This window comes from Plasmodium malariae, assembly GCF_900090045.1.
Source record: "Plasmodium malariae genome assembly, chromosome: 11".
In the NCBI taxonomy this organism is placed as follows: Eukaryota; Apicomplexa; class Aconoidasida; order Haemosporida; family Plasmodiidae; genus Plasmodium; species Plasmodium malariae.
This window is the reverse complement of record NC_041785.1, coordinates 1093965-1113151: the sequence shown is the minus strand read 5'-3', so window position 1 is coordinate 1113151 and position 19187 is coordinate 1093965. Positions and strand designations below refer to the sequence as shown.

At 26.6% G+C, this 19187-nt stretch overlaps 4 protein-coding genes across 4 annotated transcripts; 1 reads left to right on the top strand and 3 right to left on the bottom strand.

Annotated features, from left to right (window-relative positions):
* Positions 1 to 795: 795 nt before the first annotated feature.
* PmUG01_11031600 (inositol-polyphosphate 5-phosphatase, putative) lies at positions 796 to 3138 on the bottom strand (the record flags this gene model as incomplete). The annotated part of the gene is made up of 1 exon (XM_029005968.1): positions 796 to 3138. One exon carries the CDS (start codon positions 3136 to 3138, stop codon positions 796 to 798), a length of 2343 nt encoding a protein of 780 aa, XP_028862504.1.
* A 1691-nt stretch (positions 3139 to 4829) lies between these two features.
* PmUG01_11031500 (large subunit rRNA methyltransferase, putative) lies at positions 4830 to 8342 on the bottom strand (the record flags this gene model as incomplete). Its single annotated transcript, XM_029005967.1, has 2 exons — positions 4830 to 5047; positions 5342 to 8342. 2 exons carry the CDS (start codon positions 8340 to 8342, stop codon positions 4830 to 4832), a joined length of 3219 nt encoding a protein of 1072 aa, XP_028862503.1.
* A 2294-nt stretch (positions 8343 to 10636) lies between these two features.
* Positions 10637 to 12107, bottom strand: PmUG01_11031400 (V-type proton ATPase 21 kDa proteolipid subunit, putative; the record flags this gene model as incomplete). Its single annotated transcript, XM_029005965.1, has 5 exons — positions 10637 to 10692; positions 10827 to 10930; positions 11152 to 11332; positions 11601 to 11701; positions 12004 to 12107. The coding sequence occupies 5 exons, from the start codon at positions 12105 to 12107 to the stop codon at positions 10637 to 10639; spliced, it is 546 nt and encodes a 181-aa protein (XP_028862502.1).
* Positions 12108 to 16526: 4419 nt separating this feature from the next.
* On the top strand, positions 16527 to 18474 carry ADSS (adenylosuccinate synthetase, putative; the record flags this gene model as incomplete). Its single annotated transcript, XM_029005964.1, has 2 exons — positions 16527 to 17607; positions 18242 to 18474. The coding sequence occupies 2 exons, from the start codon at positions 16527 to 16529 to the stop codon at positions 18472 to 18474; spliced, it is 1314 nt and encodes a 437-aa protein (XP_028862501.1).
* Positions 18475 to 19187: the final 713 nt, after the last annotated feature.

Sequence of the window (19187 nt, the reverse complement as noted above, 5' to 3'; positions counted from 1 at the left end):
GGATGTAAAAAAAAATTCCTCACTTATTTTTTGCACATGCCTAGCAAACACTGTTATACTAGAATAATTAAAACAAACAAAGGGAAAAGGAAGTATTTAATAAAAGGCAGAGAAAACAATTATAACACTGTATTGAAAAAGGAAAAAAAAAAAAAAAGAAACCTTGTTTTATTATGAGAACAACTGCTAAAGCTATCTATTCATATGTACATATACAATGCATAAACATATATATACACATATAAATAAATATATATACACATATACATATAAATAAATAAATAAATAAATATATATATATATATATATATTTATTTATTTATACTCATGTAGCACTGTTTAATTACGGGGAAAAGGCATTGCTCAAGCATTCCGAAAAAGTATCAAAATTAAACAAGGATAAAACCGTGCGGTTAAAATTATGAACAAACGCGTACATTCGTACATGAAGAGGCACACAAACATATAAGATCATGTATATATGTGTATATACACATACGCACAATATACCTAATACTCATGCGTTATTGTAATAACTGAGGAGGATTTCATTCTTTCCCGAAATGTGTACTCATAAAAACGCAAACGGGGGGTAGTAAGTAGTCCTTTTTTAATTTTTCTCATTTTGACCCATTTTTATTCCATTCTTTCCGTTTTTCCAATTTTTCTATTTTCCAAATTTTCCCCATATTTTTACGAGCAAAAACTCTCAATTATATGTAGATCCGCACCTATCACCTCTCACCACCACTTACTCACTACGAACACCCAACTCCGTGTGCACCTCCATTCTTTTCATAGGGTTGTTCGCAACATTGGCGCCGAAATGACTCTTCTTTTTTGAGTGAAAACATAAAAACAAAAAAACAAAAAAACTAAAAAGGACGTGGACATAATACCAGACGTTTTTGCTAAAATGGATATAAAATGGAAATACTTGGCTTGATTATATGGAAATAAAAAAAAATGAAAATTTCTCCTTATAAAAAAAAAAATATAATTAACACTTTGTGAAATCATGGTTTGGGTTATATTATGGGAAAAGAAATAAACCCACTTTAATAATTTTTGTACAGGGCTAGTACATATAGCTGTAGAAAAAATTATAACAAATTCGATGAATACTTGCATTATTTGATTATATTTACCTCTATGAAAAGTAAGAAAATTAATAGGATATTTTATATTTTCATTAGTAGCTAAATTAATACAATCATTATTATATCCATCTAGAAAATTATTATTTATATATCGTAATAAAACATGACATAAATCTTCAAACAAGCCACTAATTGTTCTTTTCCCATTTTGTGTTATGTCATTTTTCAATGCACCTGCTCCACTATATATAATACTTATAGCGTTAGCATTGTATATCCAAATTTTACGATAAGTTAATTCGTCATATACATTTTTAAAGAAATAAAATGGGAAAGTATTTTGTTCATATAATTTTATGTCTATACTTTTTAGCTGTAAATATAAAACATATTTAGCTAAAAAACTTTGAAAAACGTTTGTCCTATCTAAACAGTCTATACAATTTACTCGAAATATTCCATTCTGAAATGTATCAATTTTTATACTTGACCATGAGGGATATGCTTCTCCATGCTCTAAATTGTAATTAATACCATTTGGTATAGAAAAAGAAAAATAGGAAAAATCCTGTAAATCGTTATATACTGTTTTTAATGTTCTTTGTAAACATTCAAATTTCAATTTTTTAAATTCACTATGAAAATCAAACCATGTATAATTATGCTGTACATTACATCTGTTTAAGCAATTTTCAAAACATTGTCCTAAATATTTTTCACCAAATTTTTTATTAATTAAATTAGTAATAGAAATTTTCCCATAGGTATTTTTCAATTTTTCCATATGTAACCTAACTATTTGTGTATTTTCATTCATATCCGGATTAATATGTATTTTTGGTCTAAAACTTAAAGTTGGCTGTTGTTTCCATAAGACAGGTATAGAACCTCTAACTAATATATAACTAAACACATTTGTTCTTTCTTTATTTTTACAAATTACAATTTGCTCTGTTTCAACAAAATTAGCTACATCTCCTTTGTCATTTCCTCCTCTACACCAAAATCTTACACCACTCCTGTTTTTGTTTTTTCTTGAAATTAAATATAATATTATTTTACTATTTTCTGTATGGATCACATTTGAATTTATATATCCATGGGTCAAAAATACAACAAATTCAGGGGCATCTAATTTGACAAAACTGTTTAGTAGTTTCCAGTTCCATGTATACTCTTCATTAATCTCTCTAAATTGTAATTTATCAAAAATGGGGAATGCTCCTTTTGTACTATTAGTACATAAAATGTGGTCAGCAGCCTGAACATGTGCAGAATTGTTTTCTTCACATTTTGTCATACTATTTTCATTCCTTTTTTCTGACTCATTTATGTAGTATCTTTGAAGAGATACTGTCAAATTATAATAATAAGAAAAATAAAAGGGTCCTTTATTAAAAGCATGCATAAAATATATTATCGTTTTTAACGTATCATTTTTTAAGGTACTGTTTTTAATTTTATGAATATACATTTCGTTATAATAAAATTTATTACATTTGAACATGCAGTTTTCCAAAAATAAATTACTCGAATCAAATAATGTATTCACATAATTCTGCGTCTTTAATTTTCTGTTACAAAAAAATTTTTTACTCTCTCTTTTCGAGTTATTGTTTAATTTGGTCAATTTCCCATTCCTGCCCAAGGAGTATATTTCATATAAACATTTTTCTTTAACACTGTTAGTAAATTCTTCTTCATAATTTAATTGAATAAAGGATATTTTTTTTATTTGATATATTGTGCGATTAAATAAGTAACATATAATTTCTGCGTCCGAAACTACTACTAAAAAATTGGTATTCTCTGCTTTAATTATTCCTAAACAGCCAAAAAACCAAAACCGACTTTTATTTTCATTTTCTATTACTGATTTATCATTAATATATTCCTTCTCTTTTTCTATCTTTAAGTCTTCCGAATTATAAATTCTTAAAATATTTTTTTCCTTATTTTCAATGTTCACTACACATAAGTACTTATCATGGGATTCGAAATAGAACTTCTTTGAAGGGAGGCCAGAACAGTCGACCATTTTTAACTACAAAACGTTTTAATTAGGCATGAAAGGTTACACGTCCTATGTTATATATATTATTTGTTCTATGTTCTATGTTCTATGTTCTATGTTCTATGTTCTATGTTCTATGTTCTATGTTCTATGTTCTATGTTCTATGTTCTATGTTCTATGTTCTATGTTCTATGTTCTATGTTCTATGTTCTATGTTCTATGTTCTATGTTCTTTGCGCTTTATTTTTACCCTTTATTGTACTATTTTTATTTTTACCAAAAAAATAAGCAATTATATTGTGGAAAAGCGTAAAAACTGCATACGCACTTTTTTCGCAAACTGTATCCGCAAAACTTTTTAACATTCCAAAAAAAAAAAAAAAAAATATATATATATATATATATATATAAATATATATATATACAAATATATATATATACAAATATATATATATACAAATATATATATGTACAAATATATATATGTACAAATATATATATGTACAAATATATATATGTACATAAATGCATATATATACTTATACATGTAGCGCCACGGAATTGTTCGGGCGTCTTTTTAAACATGTATATAATGCATGTATAGACATTTTATTTTTTGTTCCATTGCCTACGTTTTACAAAATACTCAATATTGTACATAAATTCTATTTTTATCATTTACATATATATAAAATAGGAAATACTTAACAACCGTCACTACAAAATATGGGGGCGCATTAAATATACACGTGTTTGTTGTTCTTTTTTTGTGTGCAGTTAAACGTGCTTTGCATATATGTAAAATTTGAGCATATGTAACACTGTGCACAAAAGTATATGGATATCTTTGTATATGTTTTACATAAATATTTTGCGCACATATTTTACATAAATATTTTGCACACATATATTACGCATATACATTACGTATTTATATTTTACATTTCTATTTTTTTTCCAGAATGAATAATATACTTTATCTTTGCAGAAGGATGTACATATATGTGGGTATAGTTCTTTCCTCCCCCTTTATGGCCTATTTTTTCCTTATTCGATGTTTATAAATTCAAAAACATGAAATATGTTCATTCCACAGTTTTTATTACAACTACATTAACGGGGAAAAATTTTCGAAAAATGTTCAAACGTTTAAATTGGAATGAACTGATTAAAAATGATAGTTTATTTTTCTTCCTTTTTCTTTTCTTTTCTTTTTATTTTGTTTATTTTGTTCATTTTGTTCATTTTGTTCATTCTCTTCAACTTCTTCATTTTGTTCATTTTTCTTATTTTTCCTTCACTTTTCCTTTTTTTATTTTATATTATTTATTATTTTTTTTTTTTTCAGTTTCAAATATGAACTGTTCATAATTTTTGCTACTTCAACTAAGTTTTTTTTTTTTTTTTTTTAAATATAACCAAAAGCGAAAAAAAAAAAAAGATTAAAAATATGAGTGTCATACATTTCTAAAAAGAAATGACCACGTAAGGTAAATAAAAAAAGGGAATATTCTTTTTTTTTTTTTTTTTTAATCTTATTATTACTATATTTTAATCTGTTACTCGAGGGGTTAAAATAAATTGAAACTGTAAAATGATTGCAAAAGGAGCAGTTGAACGAAATTTCTTAATTTGATGATGCGGAATAAAATAAAAGCATTATTATATAATATATATATATATGTATATATATATATGCATGTATATATGCTTCTTAAAATTTCTTCTTAAATTTAAATGGCTTGGATTTGTTATATTTAGGTCTTGATATTTTGTTTCTTCTTTTTTGTATTCGTTTCTTAGCTTTCTTATCCTTTTTTAACCTCTTGTCAACATACTTAACCATGGTTTTACCTCCTTTTTTATTTTTCTTCCTGGTCATCTGAGATCCTCTACTTGTACAAACAACGTAAGACTTTTCTCGTTTTTTTTCTACAAAAAAAAAAAAAAAAAAAAAAGAATGAAAAAGAACATGTACATATATGTATATTCATTGTAATCACCCAGAGTTTGAAAAATATACCACTGCATTCGTTGCGCAATGAAGGAATATGTACTCCCAATATAGTGCAAAATAAAAGGAAAAGCGGTATGCATATATATATATATATATATGTTTATGCATAATGCGCATGTAACATAAAACACACGGAACACTCTGCAGAACGATGGACGAATAAATATATATATGCGGGACAAAGGATACGTTAAAACGGAATAACGAACGTTCCAGGTCTCCCTCTCTTGAATGCGTGTACGTACCTAATTTATTATTCTTTAGAATATTTGTTATAGCTTTTTGCTTAAGGAATGGGTCATCCTCATTATTTTCGATTTTTCCAATTTTTGCCTCTAACTTTTGCATTTTTGCTATTTCTCTTTTTTTATTTCTTATTTTTGCTTCAATAACTTTTTTGATAGGCATTCTTGTTATTTTATTAATTTTACTCTTATACTGATCTAGTATGTTTTTATCGATTGGAATGACTGGTTTTCTATATTTTTTTTCCTCCTCCAAAAACCATTCAGGTAACGTGTCTTCTTCTTCTAAATAAGAATATCTATTAAATGAGTCATCTATTAGATCCATTCTACTTTTTTTATGAATTAATTTTTCTCCTATGTACTTTACAAAAGCTAATTCATCTTCATCTTTAATTATATTTGAAAAGTAGTTATTTAAATTTTGTGTATTTTCATCTGCTTTTACTATGGAAAATGTTGCTTTTTTCATTTTTATTTCATTATTTCCATATTGTTCTCTTAATTTTTTATTTCTCTCTTTTTTAGCTAGCTTCTCTGGTAATGGAATTTTCGGTAATTTACGTTCATCAATTTCTTTTATATCTTCATCTGTATGATCTTCACTACAGTCACGTGCCACGTCCCTGTTGGTGGATTTACTGTTCAGTTTGTCCTCTCTCATGAAAGAAACATTTTCAGCAGAAATGGGATTACGGCTGTAATCATCGTCCTCCTCCTCGACCTCCTCCTCGACCTCCTCCTCGACCTCCTCATCCACCTTCTCCTGCTCTTCCCCCTGATCATCATATTCCTCACTGTCACCCATTTCTGTGCCTAACTGACTGAATATGTTGGAGAAAATTTTTTGATCAAAAAATCGGTTAGTAGTACTATCTTTCGCTTCCTCCTTTTTAACATCTTTTCTTAGAGTCAATATTTTGTCGACGACATTCCTAATGTGTTCATTTTGCTTCATCACTTCATCATATTTACTGCTAATGGCATTTCGGGAAATATTTTCCTTGTCATGATTAATCTCTAACTCATTGTTATCATTTAGGGTAGTTCCAATTTCTTGATCGATACCACTTCCTGTAGATTCATTGTCACTTAGATATTCGTGCAATTTTTTTTTCATCATTAATTCTTCATTTTTTAATTCCATTAACTTTTCAATTTTCATTAATTCTTCTTCTTTATATTGCATAGCTCTTTTTCTTCTGGTCATTTTGTCGACACTTTTTTCCTGAATCCGTTTGTTTATTTTCATTTTTTCCTTTTCATATTCTAAATTAACTAGATATTCTAAACGATCTAACTCGGTACTGTTTATATGGTCTAAATTAGTGTTATCCTCTTTTTCGCCAAACGAGTTATTATCTTGATCTATTTCTAAATGGTCATTATATTTACTACTATTTAATATATTCAGATGATCTTTAAATTTCTGTTTATTTAGTAAGTTCAGCATATCTTTACTGAAATGTATTTCATTATCTTCACAGGAAATTTTATGTTTTTTATTTCCTTTTTTTTTTTCTAGCTCTTTTTTAAGCTTTTTCTCTTTTTTCCTTTGCTCCCTTTTTTTTTTTTTTTCAATATATTTCGAAAAATCGTTAATACTGTCTTTGTCCGTACCTTCATCTGATGAGTTACTCAGTTCTTCTACTTTGGAATCGTCTTCACTGCTTCCCTTTTTGACGTCCTTTTTTTTCTCAACATCGTGCCTGCCCCCTTCTTCTGCTACATCTGCATCTGCTACATCTGCATCTGCTACATCTGCTGCTTCTACATCTGCTTCTTTTTCTTCTTTTTCTTCTTTCCCCTTCTCGCTTGTAGCAACTCCCTTTTTAATTTTGTACCTCCACTTAATTAGATGAAACAAGTCCGATTTGCCCAGTACTTTTAAGTCACTACAGAGGCGAAATATTTCCTCCGTTGTGCTAGGATTTTTATATATGGCGTTATATGTACTTCTAACAAGCGCATCGGAAGAATCGTTATAATACTTATCAAATGTAAATTTGTTGTTCTTTAATATTAGATCTACATAATTTTCACTATTAATAAAATGGCAAACATCCGTAACTCGGTAATCATCTCCAATATCGTATCCTTGTCTGTTCTTTTTAGCCTTTTCTTTTAGGATGGTTGCCAGACCTTTCTTTTTCTTTTTCTTATGGTCATCATTGCTTAATTTTCCATCTTCTTTACTTCCTTTTCCATTGTCTTTACTTTTTTTCGCTCCTCCATCTTCATTCTCACTGGTACAACTTCCATCGTTGACTTGGGAATTTTTCAATTTGTTTGAGTCTTTTACAAAATCGTTACTAAATATATAAGTATAATCAAACAATTTCTTGTCTACTTTATAATTTAAAAAGTTAAGAGCAATAATATAAATTTCGGACGACATATCTCTACTACTTCTAGGCTTTATATGTTTCACTACACTAAATAATTTTTCTAAAACTAAAATTAATGAAATATATTCTTCATTTCTAAAAATTTTTGTAATGAATATTCCACCTCTTTTTAAAAAAATATAAGCTATTTTAATACTATTAAGAACTAATACATTTTGATTAAAACTATCATATGAATATGTTGTCCCTACATTTGGAGCTCCATCATTTAATATAACATCGGCTTTCTCATTTTTTATAATTTTTCTAATTTTTTTTATACAATCAGTTGTCGTTATATCACTTTTCAATGTTATTACATTATTATCAATTTTTCTAATTGGTACTAAATCAACTCCTATAATTGTACTATTTCTCTTCATATTTTTATAAGCTACTTGTAACCACCCTCCTGGGGCTGCACATAAATCTATTAGTATATTTGCATCTTTAAATATGTTAAATTTTTGGGCTATCTGAATTAATTTAAATGCGGACCGAGCTCTATATCCAGCTGACTTAGCCAGCTTATAGTACTTATCAATCCTTTCCTTTCCGACCTTTTTTTTCTTTCCCATGTATAGTTTTCTTCTTGTACTTTTCTTTAATCTCGCGCGTAGTTGTACGTCAGATGGAATTTATGCGTATATGTATATAATATCGTGTATGTACTGTAAACGTATATGTGCAAATTCATACGTTTATACGTACATATCGTTCATGCACATATGCATAATATATTAGCGATATGCACAGTGAATGATGTGTTTAACTTATTCAAACAAATTTACTTGCCTTTCACGCTAAATGGAAGTAATATTTACCCACTAATTTTTTAATAGCCCAAGTGTTCTCTACCTTCTTGTAGTAATAATCGTAGGAAATATATGTACATACATAAAAATGCAACTCTGTCCTCTAACTCGGCAAATTAATTTTTATCTCAATGCAAAACGATGAAAATGCAGGCTTAAATTGAAGCCCTTTTTTTTTTTTTATCTCTACCTTTATTTTAAGCTTAATATTTATTCGTTATTCGTTATTCGTAATTCGTTATTCGTTATTCGTTATTCGTTAACTATTTTTTATTTTTATTTTTATATTTTATCTTTTATCGTTTATTTTATTTATTATTTTTTTTTATTTTCTAGCTAAACGGGGAGAGAGTAAAACGCACGTAAATATACTTAACAACATCCCCAAGTGCGAATTAAAATAAAAATAATAATTTTTATAATGTATTCAATTCAGTAGATATACAAACAACTTTCAAATTTATGTACATCCTGGTTGAATAATATAAAACTCGCAATTCCTCAGTTATCAATAGTGGCAATATCGAGCATTGCTTACATATGTATTTTACCTGACGCATACATTCATTGAATATAGGTATAAATTCGCACGTATGCTTAAGCAAAAATAAACATACAAATATACGTAAACATATCATATATAAATACATAAATACATGCATATACGAATACATGCATATACGAATACATGCATATACAAATACATGCGTACAGAACGACTGCAGTTCAACTGCTATTTTTTTTTTCCCTTTTAATTGAACAAAAGAAAAGGAAAATAATTTTATTTACACCGCTAAATTATTGCTCACTTAAAAGAAAGGCAATAATGCTGAAATGGTATATATACCTATCTGTTGGCGTTATGCATTTGTATATCTGCATGTGCAAAGGTATATGTGCATATATATACATACATATTTATATATACATATATATATATTATACGTATAATACATGTTGCAAATAGTTAGGTATATACAAAATTTCCCCGTTCATTATCTTCCTTTTAGAATATTATCCAATTCATGCAGATTGCGCATTAGAAGCATTAAGTATGATATACCTTAACAGAACTCTACTTAATGATCTTTAACTTCTTTTTCTTTATTTTTAAATAAAAATAAAAAGTTTAAGGGGCATGTTAACAGGGGCTTTCCCTCTGTTTACTTAATAATAAATTATAATTCTTGGCTAATGGTATGCTATGCCCCTGCCATATTATTTGGGCGATATGTGCATGTACTGATATGCTCATATTAATATATATATATATATATATATATATATATATCATATACATGTATGTATATTTTATACGTTGAATGATTAGCATATTCGGAAATGATAAAATACGAAAAAGCCAAAGCCCCCAGAGTTTCCCTGTATTTCTATAGAGAATAAATACATTTTGCTTTTCTTTTTTTTCAAGCAAAAATACAAATTGGCTAAATTGTATGTACATAAGTATTTTCTTTTAAAAATCATTTTAAAATATTTTAAAATGCAAAGTGCGAGATAGTTATAGTATGATAAAAAAGGAATATGCACATGTACATGGGTACATATTTATATATATATTAATTTACGAGGGGAAAAAAAAGGTTAAATAAAATTAAAAATATAACAGCTGAAATGTATACATATATATATGTGTATTTATATAAAAGTATGTACATGTAAAACCACCTATTTAGGCAATATTCTTGATCTTTTACAAATATGTATGTATGTATGCAAAAACGTAATAAAATCTTATTAAAGTAGTTTTAAAAAATAAGCAATAAGAAAGGGTAAAAAAGAAAAAAAATAGAATAACGCATCTATTTTATTATCATTATTACTACTATTATTATTATTATTATTACTATTACTTTTACTATTATTATTATTATTATTACTATTATTATTACTATTATTATTACTATTACTATTACTATTACTATTATTATTACTATTATTACTATTGTTTATGTATTTCATTATGGATGCATATGACAAAAACAATTTAAAAAAAAAAGTGAAAGTAGAAATCATCAAAATATTTTCTCAAAAAATCCTCAAGTTAGCTGAATATCACCAATGGACACAATAGCTACTATTAAACCGTATAATCCTAAGAAAAAATAAAAAAAAATTGTATTATATATATTATGTATACACACATAAATGTATATGTACATGTACATATGTTCATATATGCACAAGTCATATTTTTGCTCGTAAAAAATTTTTGGAAAATAAAAAAACCTATAACACTGGCGCATATTTCAATCATTAACATCCGGACAAAGAGATCTGAATTGTGTGCGTCTCCAAGTGCACACGAACTGCCAGTAATACCAACAGAAACTCTGAAGAAAGCGGAATATGGGAAAAAATAAAGGGGAGCAAATGAATACATATATATATACGTACGCGTATATGCTCAAAAACCCTTCTATAGAACCGTTTCGAACGCTCGTTATGCCATTATATAGAGCATCCATATTTGTTATAACGTCAGAAATACTTGTAGTATTCATATATATGAGCTAATTTTTTTTCTTTTTTTTTTTTTTAAAGAAAAAAATACCCTGAAACGAGATTGGACAGTCCTGCGGTAAGGCCACTTGCGAATAACGCCCATCCCCCTCTTATGGTATTCATAATCAATGCATCTGTTTTAGCTGTTAACACCAATGGGGCATGAATTTCCTTATTTAAACCGCTAAATTTTATTTGTAAAAACACTGCTGTTATTACCCCGTACATTCCTGAACGAATAAAATAAATAAATAAATAAATAAAATATATATATATATATATATATATATATATATATATATATGAGTAATGGTGTGTGTAATAACATAAATGTTCTAAGCAACTCATTTTGCTCGTTCGTTTATCTATCCGGTTTGCCTGAGTCTTTAGTTATTATCATTACTAATGTTAGCTTTTGTGTTCATGTTTGTGTTAGTATTTTTATTAATTTATTTTTTATTATTTTTTTTTTTTTTTTGCGAGCATTTCGCGGTTTACCTAATGCTTCACAAAAAATAATCGATATTAAATTTTTGGAAATTATACGGGGGGACTTAACCGACGCACCCACAATACTCGTACCACAAATGAATATTCCCCTACATATGAAAAAAAGTAGTTTGAATAAGCATTAATGCATATATATATATATATATATATATATGTAAGCACTTACGCCTCCTTTTACATGAACACTTATATATCCATATCGCAATTGCTTATAGTAAACAAGAGATACTCTACAACTGCAACTTCGGTTGGGTAACGTTCGTACAATAGCAATGCCGTACAAGGAGGCACATAAAATATAAGGTTACATATGATAATTAAAAGTATATATATATACAAACACGTACACACACTAATGCATACATATACGCACATACGTTTTAATCCTTACCATGCTGCGCCAATAATTGAAAGAAATAAGGACAAGGCTATACCAAGCATTGCCCAGTTATATGGGGAGATCGTTCGAATAATTTCAAACCAAGAATTATACATATTTGAATATTCTTCTGTTTACTTTTATTGGTTTAGGTTTTGCTTTTACGTTTGTTTTTCTTTTTATTTTTTACATCAAATAAAAGAAAAAAGTTTACAAAAAAAAAAAAATAAATAACAGTATCAAAATATATTAAAAAAATATATTTGTACAAATATGTATACACTTTTCTATATCCACAATTTCAAACGTTATTTTGTTCTAAAATATTTGGCATTCTTCTATTATTCTTTGCTTTACTATGCTTTTATTATTATTATTTTTTATTTTATTATTATTATTTTTTCTGCAACTCCTTCCAGTATTGTTGCGTTAAAAAGGGAATGACAAAATATATGAATGAGTTTTAACTGGGGGGGCTCTATAATCTATTACAGCATTTCCTATTGCTTCATTTTTATCGTATAAAATGTACATGTAGGTTTGTATGCACACATATATATATATATATACACTTAGACGTGTATATGTATGTACATGCGTTTGATCTCTTTTTAAGATGGTTGTAAAAAATCAAGGTGTGGAATTGTAATTTCGCACTGTCTACATATAAAAACTGTTTTAACGCAAACTGTTTATTTCTTATATGTATAACTCTTCTTTTTTCTTTTTTCTTTTTTCTTTTTTCTTTTTTCTTTTTTCTTTTTTCTTTTTTCTTTTTTTTTTTTATTTTTTACTTTTTCTTTTTTATTTTCTTTCTGATATATCGTAAAATGTGTACTTCGAAAAGTTTAATGGCATGTTATATAAATATATAAAAATATACATACATATATATATGCATAAGTATGTACATATATATGATAAAAAAAAAAAGGGAAGTACGAAATGGGATTATTTAAATATTTTGCGCTCATCTACTTTTCGTTGTTCCCCTTTACCTCGTTTATTTAACAAACTAGGAATAATTATTTGGTAATTTGGATATTATTAGATATGTATATGTATGAATATGTATGTATATATATGTATATATACACATAAATGTAAGTGTATGTACGTATATTAACGTATATATACGTATGTATGTATGTATTTATGTATATAAAATGGGGAATTTATATTATTTTTGTTTTCTTAAGTCTGTTTTCTTTCGAAATCTTTGTATAATAAGAAAATTATACAGCAAAAGTAAACGCAAATATAAATGTAACTTCCAGTAAAGACTTACATGAGAACATAACTTGTAATAAATGTACAAAAAAATTATATTAAATATTGACCTTTTAATTTTAGTCCCCCTATCCCTTTTTTTTAATTTCTTTTTCGTTTCACTTTTTTAATTGTATTTTATTATATTTTAACCATATACAAATATTTGCCTTATCTCTTTTTCAAAAATTTTTACATCATCCTTAAACATGCTTTTGTATCATTTTTTTTTTTTTTTGTGTTATTAGTGTTCACTTGCTTTTATTTTTTTAATTTTTTTAATTTTAAAATTTTTTAATTTTTTTTTAATATTATTTATTTTAAAATTTTTTTTTAATATTTTTAATATTTTTGATTTTTTGATTTTTTTAATTTTTTGATTTTTTGATTTTTTTGATTTTTTGATTTTTTTGATTTTTTGATATTTTTGATTTTTCGATTTTTAGTTTTTATTTTATTTTTAATAGCTATGATGAAAAAAATAATTTTTTTTTATTTCACAAAAAGCATGCAGATAAATGTTTGCCAAGGAAAAGAAAATATTCCAAATGAAAGGGAAAAAGGAAGTATTTGAGGGTAAAATGTACAATTGTATGTATAAACATATAATTGGAAAAATGATGAATTGACGAAATGGCAATGACAAAGTAACAGAATGACAGACAGAATCACAAAATCCAAGTTAATTGCAATTCTTTTAAAAATTAGTATAAGGAAAAGAATTTGAGCAAACGAAAAAAACAGCCTTTAAGGATACCAGAAAAGGGTTGAACAAATATAAATATGTGTAACATACATTAAATATACACATACGTATAAGTATATGATATACATATTTACTGATATACATTAAGACAATATGATGATTTAAAAGTACCCATGGAAATACTCTCAATAAACGGAAAACTAATTATTGTTTATGGAATGGAAAAAAAAAAATATATGTAAAAAAAGAAAAAATTGAAAAAAAATGAGAAAAAAAGAAATTGTTTAGTTCCAAATATCCTGCAAAGGGAATCATGAAGCATTAAAAGCATAAGGGCCTGACATAACCATTTGTGTAAAACTGTAGCATTGTCTGTTTTGTAAAGGAAAAAAAATAAAATAAAATAAAATAATAAAATAATATAGAAAAAATCCTAATTATATTTAAAAATGTAACTCGCAATTTTGCCCATGTTTTTTTTTTTTTGTTTTTTTTTTTTTTTGTTTCATAAATTAAGTTGTAATAAAGCATACAATGCATGCGCATATACACATACATATATATTTATAGTTAAAATATTAGCTATCTTTTTAATAAATTTTAATAAAATTGGCAATAAAAAAAAAAAAAAGGGGTAGTCTCTAATTTATAGCAGTTTTCATCTTGGAAAAAACGAAATTATAAAATTTACTCACGCCACAACGTATAAGCTTAAATTAGTAGTATTATATTTTTGGGGAAAAAAAAAAAGAAAAAAAAAAGGGATAGCTTATTATAAAATAGAAAATAATAAAAATAAAAGGATGACTATGAATAGATATATAATCCTTAATAAATTTAATTATAACTTCAGTGAATATTTATGTATTAAAGTGTTTATTAATTAACCGTTACATAATTTTTAAGAGTATGCACTTAAGCAGTCATCATTTATTCTCCATCAAAAAAAAAAAAAAAAAAAAAAAGAATTCCAGCAGTTTGAAATGTGTGCACATATAATGTATATATATATATATATGTATATATGTACATATGCGCATTAGCTATTTTCCATGTTATTTTTCTCCCTTTTTTACCAGCCTTTGCGCGTAGTGATAAAAAAAAAAAAAAAGAAAAAAAAAAAGTATTTCTTAAAAATTGACCTTAAACTTAAAAATAATAAGTGTAAATATGTAGAAGAGCATTTTTTAAAATTTATATTATTAAAAATATTAAACATTTAAAAAGTAATTTCTTTCACACTTTTAGCTTCACCGAGCCCGACTTTCTTGTTTCTTTTCTACGCACCAATTACCTTATCCGTTTTATGGCTTACTGAAAATTATTATTTCTCATATTATCACTATTCTCATTTTATCTAGATCTAAAAATATGTACTATTTAAATACCTTACAGTATAACTCAAAATCATATTCTTTTTCTTAATTATTTATTCATTCGTATGTTCATATATACATACATCCTACATACATACATAAATACATAAATACATTCATACATACATACATACATACGTACATACATACATACATACATACATACATACATACATACATACATACATACATACATACATACATACATACATACATACATACATACATACATACATACATACATACATACATACATACATACATACATACATACATACATACATACATACATACATACATACATACATACATACATACATACATACATACATACATACATACATACATACATACATACATACATACATACATTTATTCTTTCGTCTCTTATGGCTATTTTTTTAAAATAAGATACGATCATCATATCTATGTACTTCTATGTTTAACTATATCTATATATATACATATTTACCTAAATGTGAAGGAAACAGCGGCTTAAATTAGTTTTAATTTTTTTTTTTTTTCATAAATTTTTCTGCACTCATCAAAATTAACCCTATATTATAGTAAAATATATAGGGGGGGAAATTTTTTTTTTTTTTTTTTAAATCTGTATTTTTTTAATTGATAACATATCGAAAAAAAAAAAAGCATAAAGAAGGAATAGATGCCTATGCATGTATATACGCAAATGAGTACATATATATATATATATATATGCATGTTCATGTTCATGTACATGTACATGTACATGTTTGCAGTATAGCTACAAAATTAGGCGCATTTTCTACATCACAATGCTGACTTAATAACACCATAAAAGATTGAAAGAACTACTAGAGAAACTAAAAATTTTTATTTAATTTTATTAACTTTTAGGAAACATTGATATAAAATTATAAACTTCACCTCCCTCATGCTTGCTTCTAACTTTTCTCGGATAGAGGGCCGTTATCTCTTTTTTTTTTTTTATGAAACCTTTTCCAGACCATATTTGTGCGCATATATTTGTACATACCTAACTCTATATACGGTCACCCGTCTATCCAACAATCCGTCCGTTTGTACGCATATATATATAAACCCGCTTCTCTCTCTCTCTATATATAAGCTCACTTCTCTTTATATAAACATAGCAGTTCCCCCAGGTTTGTGTGCAGGCAAGAGCGAGCCCCGTCCGAAAAATGAATATATTCGAGCACAACATAACAAATGTTGATAAGGGAAACGTGGTGGCAATATTAGGAGCTCAATGGGGAGATGAAGGGAAGGGTAAAATTATCGACATTTTATCAAAACATTCAGATATTACATGCAGATTTAATGGTGGTGCAAATGCTGGACATACTATATCAGTTAATGATAAGAAGTATGCATTACATTTATTACCATGTGGTGTGTTATATGATAATAATATAAGTGTATTAGGTAATGGTATGGTAATACATGTAAAGTCTTTAATAAATGAGATAAAATCAGTAGGAGGAAATATATTAGATAGGTTATACTTATCTAACAAATCCCATATCTTATTTGATATACACCAAATAATAGATGCTATTCAAGAAAGTAAAAAATTAAAAGAAGGAAAACAATTAGGTACCACAAAAAGGGGAATAGGTCCATGTTATTCTACTAAAGTATCAAGAATAGGTATAAGATTAGGAGCTCTTAAAAATTTTGAAAATTTTAAAAAGATGTACATAAAATTAGTGGACCATTTAATGAATTTATATAATATTACTGATTATAATAAAGAAGAAGAATTAACCCTATTTTATAATTATCATCTTATGTTAAAAGATAGAATAATAGATGTAATTTCATTTATGAATAAAAATATACAATGTAAGAAAAAGGTATTAATTGAAGGAGCAAATGCAGCTATGTTAGATATTGATTTTGGTACATATCCATATGTAACAAGTAGCAGCACAACAGTCGGGGGAATATTTTGCGGTCTTGGAATACACCATAAGAAATTGAATGTAGTTATAGGAGTTGTAAAAAGTTATTTAACAAGAGTTGGATGTGGTCCCTTTTTAACAGAATTAAATAATGAAACAGGAATATATTTAAGGGAAAAGGGTTTTGAATATGGGACTACTACCAAAAGGCCAAGAAGGTGTGGGTGGTTAGATATTCCTATGTTGTTATATGTCAAATGTATTAATAGTATTGATATAATTAACTTAACAAAGCTGGATGTTCTCTCTGGGTTGAAGGAAATTTATCTTTGCGTTAATTATAAGAATAAAACTACAGGTATGTCTGGAGCATCGGGGGAAATGATGAAGAGAATGGAAACTATGTAAATTGAGTGCAAATGAAGGGGAAAAAGACGCTTTTATGATAGAAGCTTCCTCCACGTTGTTTATGTGCATTTCATTATTTTTATTTTTTTATTTTTTTTTTTTAAATGACCAGTTGTGTTCATTTTATTACCAGGGAAGTAGTTTTCCAGTAGTTACATGACTGCGACCGTGCTCGAATGTGATGATTTTGTGAATTAATTAAAACTTGTGTATTTTGTTTAATCGCAGTATTTTGCAATATTTTATTTGTTATTTGTTTATTGTGCTACTATTATTTTATATTTTGTTATCTCATTATTTCTTTTTTTTTTTATATATCCTTATTTTTCTTTTTTTATATATATATCCTTATTTTTCTTTTTTTATATATATATCCTTATTTTTTCTTTTTTTTTTATATATCCATATTTTTTCTTTTTTTATATATATATCCTTATTTTTTCTTTTTTATTTTATATAACCATATTTTTTCTTTTTTTATATATATATCCATATTTTTTCTTTTTTTTTTTATATATCCATATTTTTTGTTTTTTTATATTTCATTGTTAATAGCTCAAATTTGTATTTCTTTTTTTTAACAGGTGAATTACTGGAGAAGGGCTGCTATCCCGTTGATGAGAATGCGACAGAAGAGTATGAACCGGTGTATGAAAAATTTGAAGGATGGGAAGAGGACATAACAAATTGCAAAGAGTTTGACGAATTACCTGACAATGCAAGGAAATACGTTATGGCAATAGAAAAATATGTAAATACACCAATCGTATGGATTGGTGTAGGTCCCAATAGAAGAAACACGATTACGAAGAAATGAATAAGCGTTAAGCATATATAAGCAGCAGTAGTACTCATGAATAAATTACGAAGAACTGAATAAGCGCCAAGTGTATATATATATACATATATGAAAATATGTATATATAGCAGCCTATGGTTATGAGGAGCTGCAGCAGTGTAGCAGTACTCAAATGTCAAGGAAGCCAACGAACAGGACGATAATAAAAAGAAGGTAATGTTATATATGACCGTTATATGTATATTTTATTTTTTACATTAACTGTACATGCATTTTTGTGTGTTAAAATGTGTACGAAAGTGCAATATTATATTTTGCACTTTTTTTTTTATTAGTGCGGGGAATTATATACATACATATATATATACATAAGTATATGTATATATACATTTGAGCGAATATTATGTGAATTTCTTTTTTCCCGTTTTAACGTTTAACGTATAACGTTTGGCGTGATATATATTTAATTTTATTCCTTTTTCCCTTTTTTTTTTTTTTTAGTGTTATTATTTACAATAAAAATTGGTTATAAAAGAAAAAAAAAAAAAAAAAAAAATTTTATATGTCAAACGATAAAAAAATGAAAATACAAACCAAAATTTTCAATGAAAGGCAGTTTGCCCAGCTAATTAGCAGTTGCGCATAACATATACGTATGTACAGATATAATTCCATGTACATGTGCATATATATATATATATATATATATTATATATATATATATATTAGTC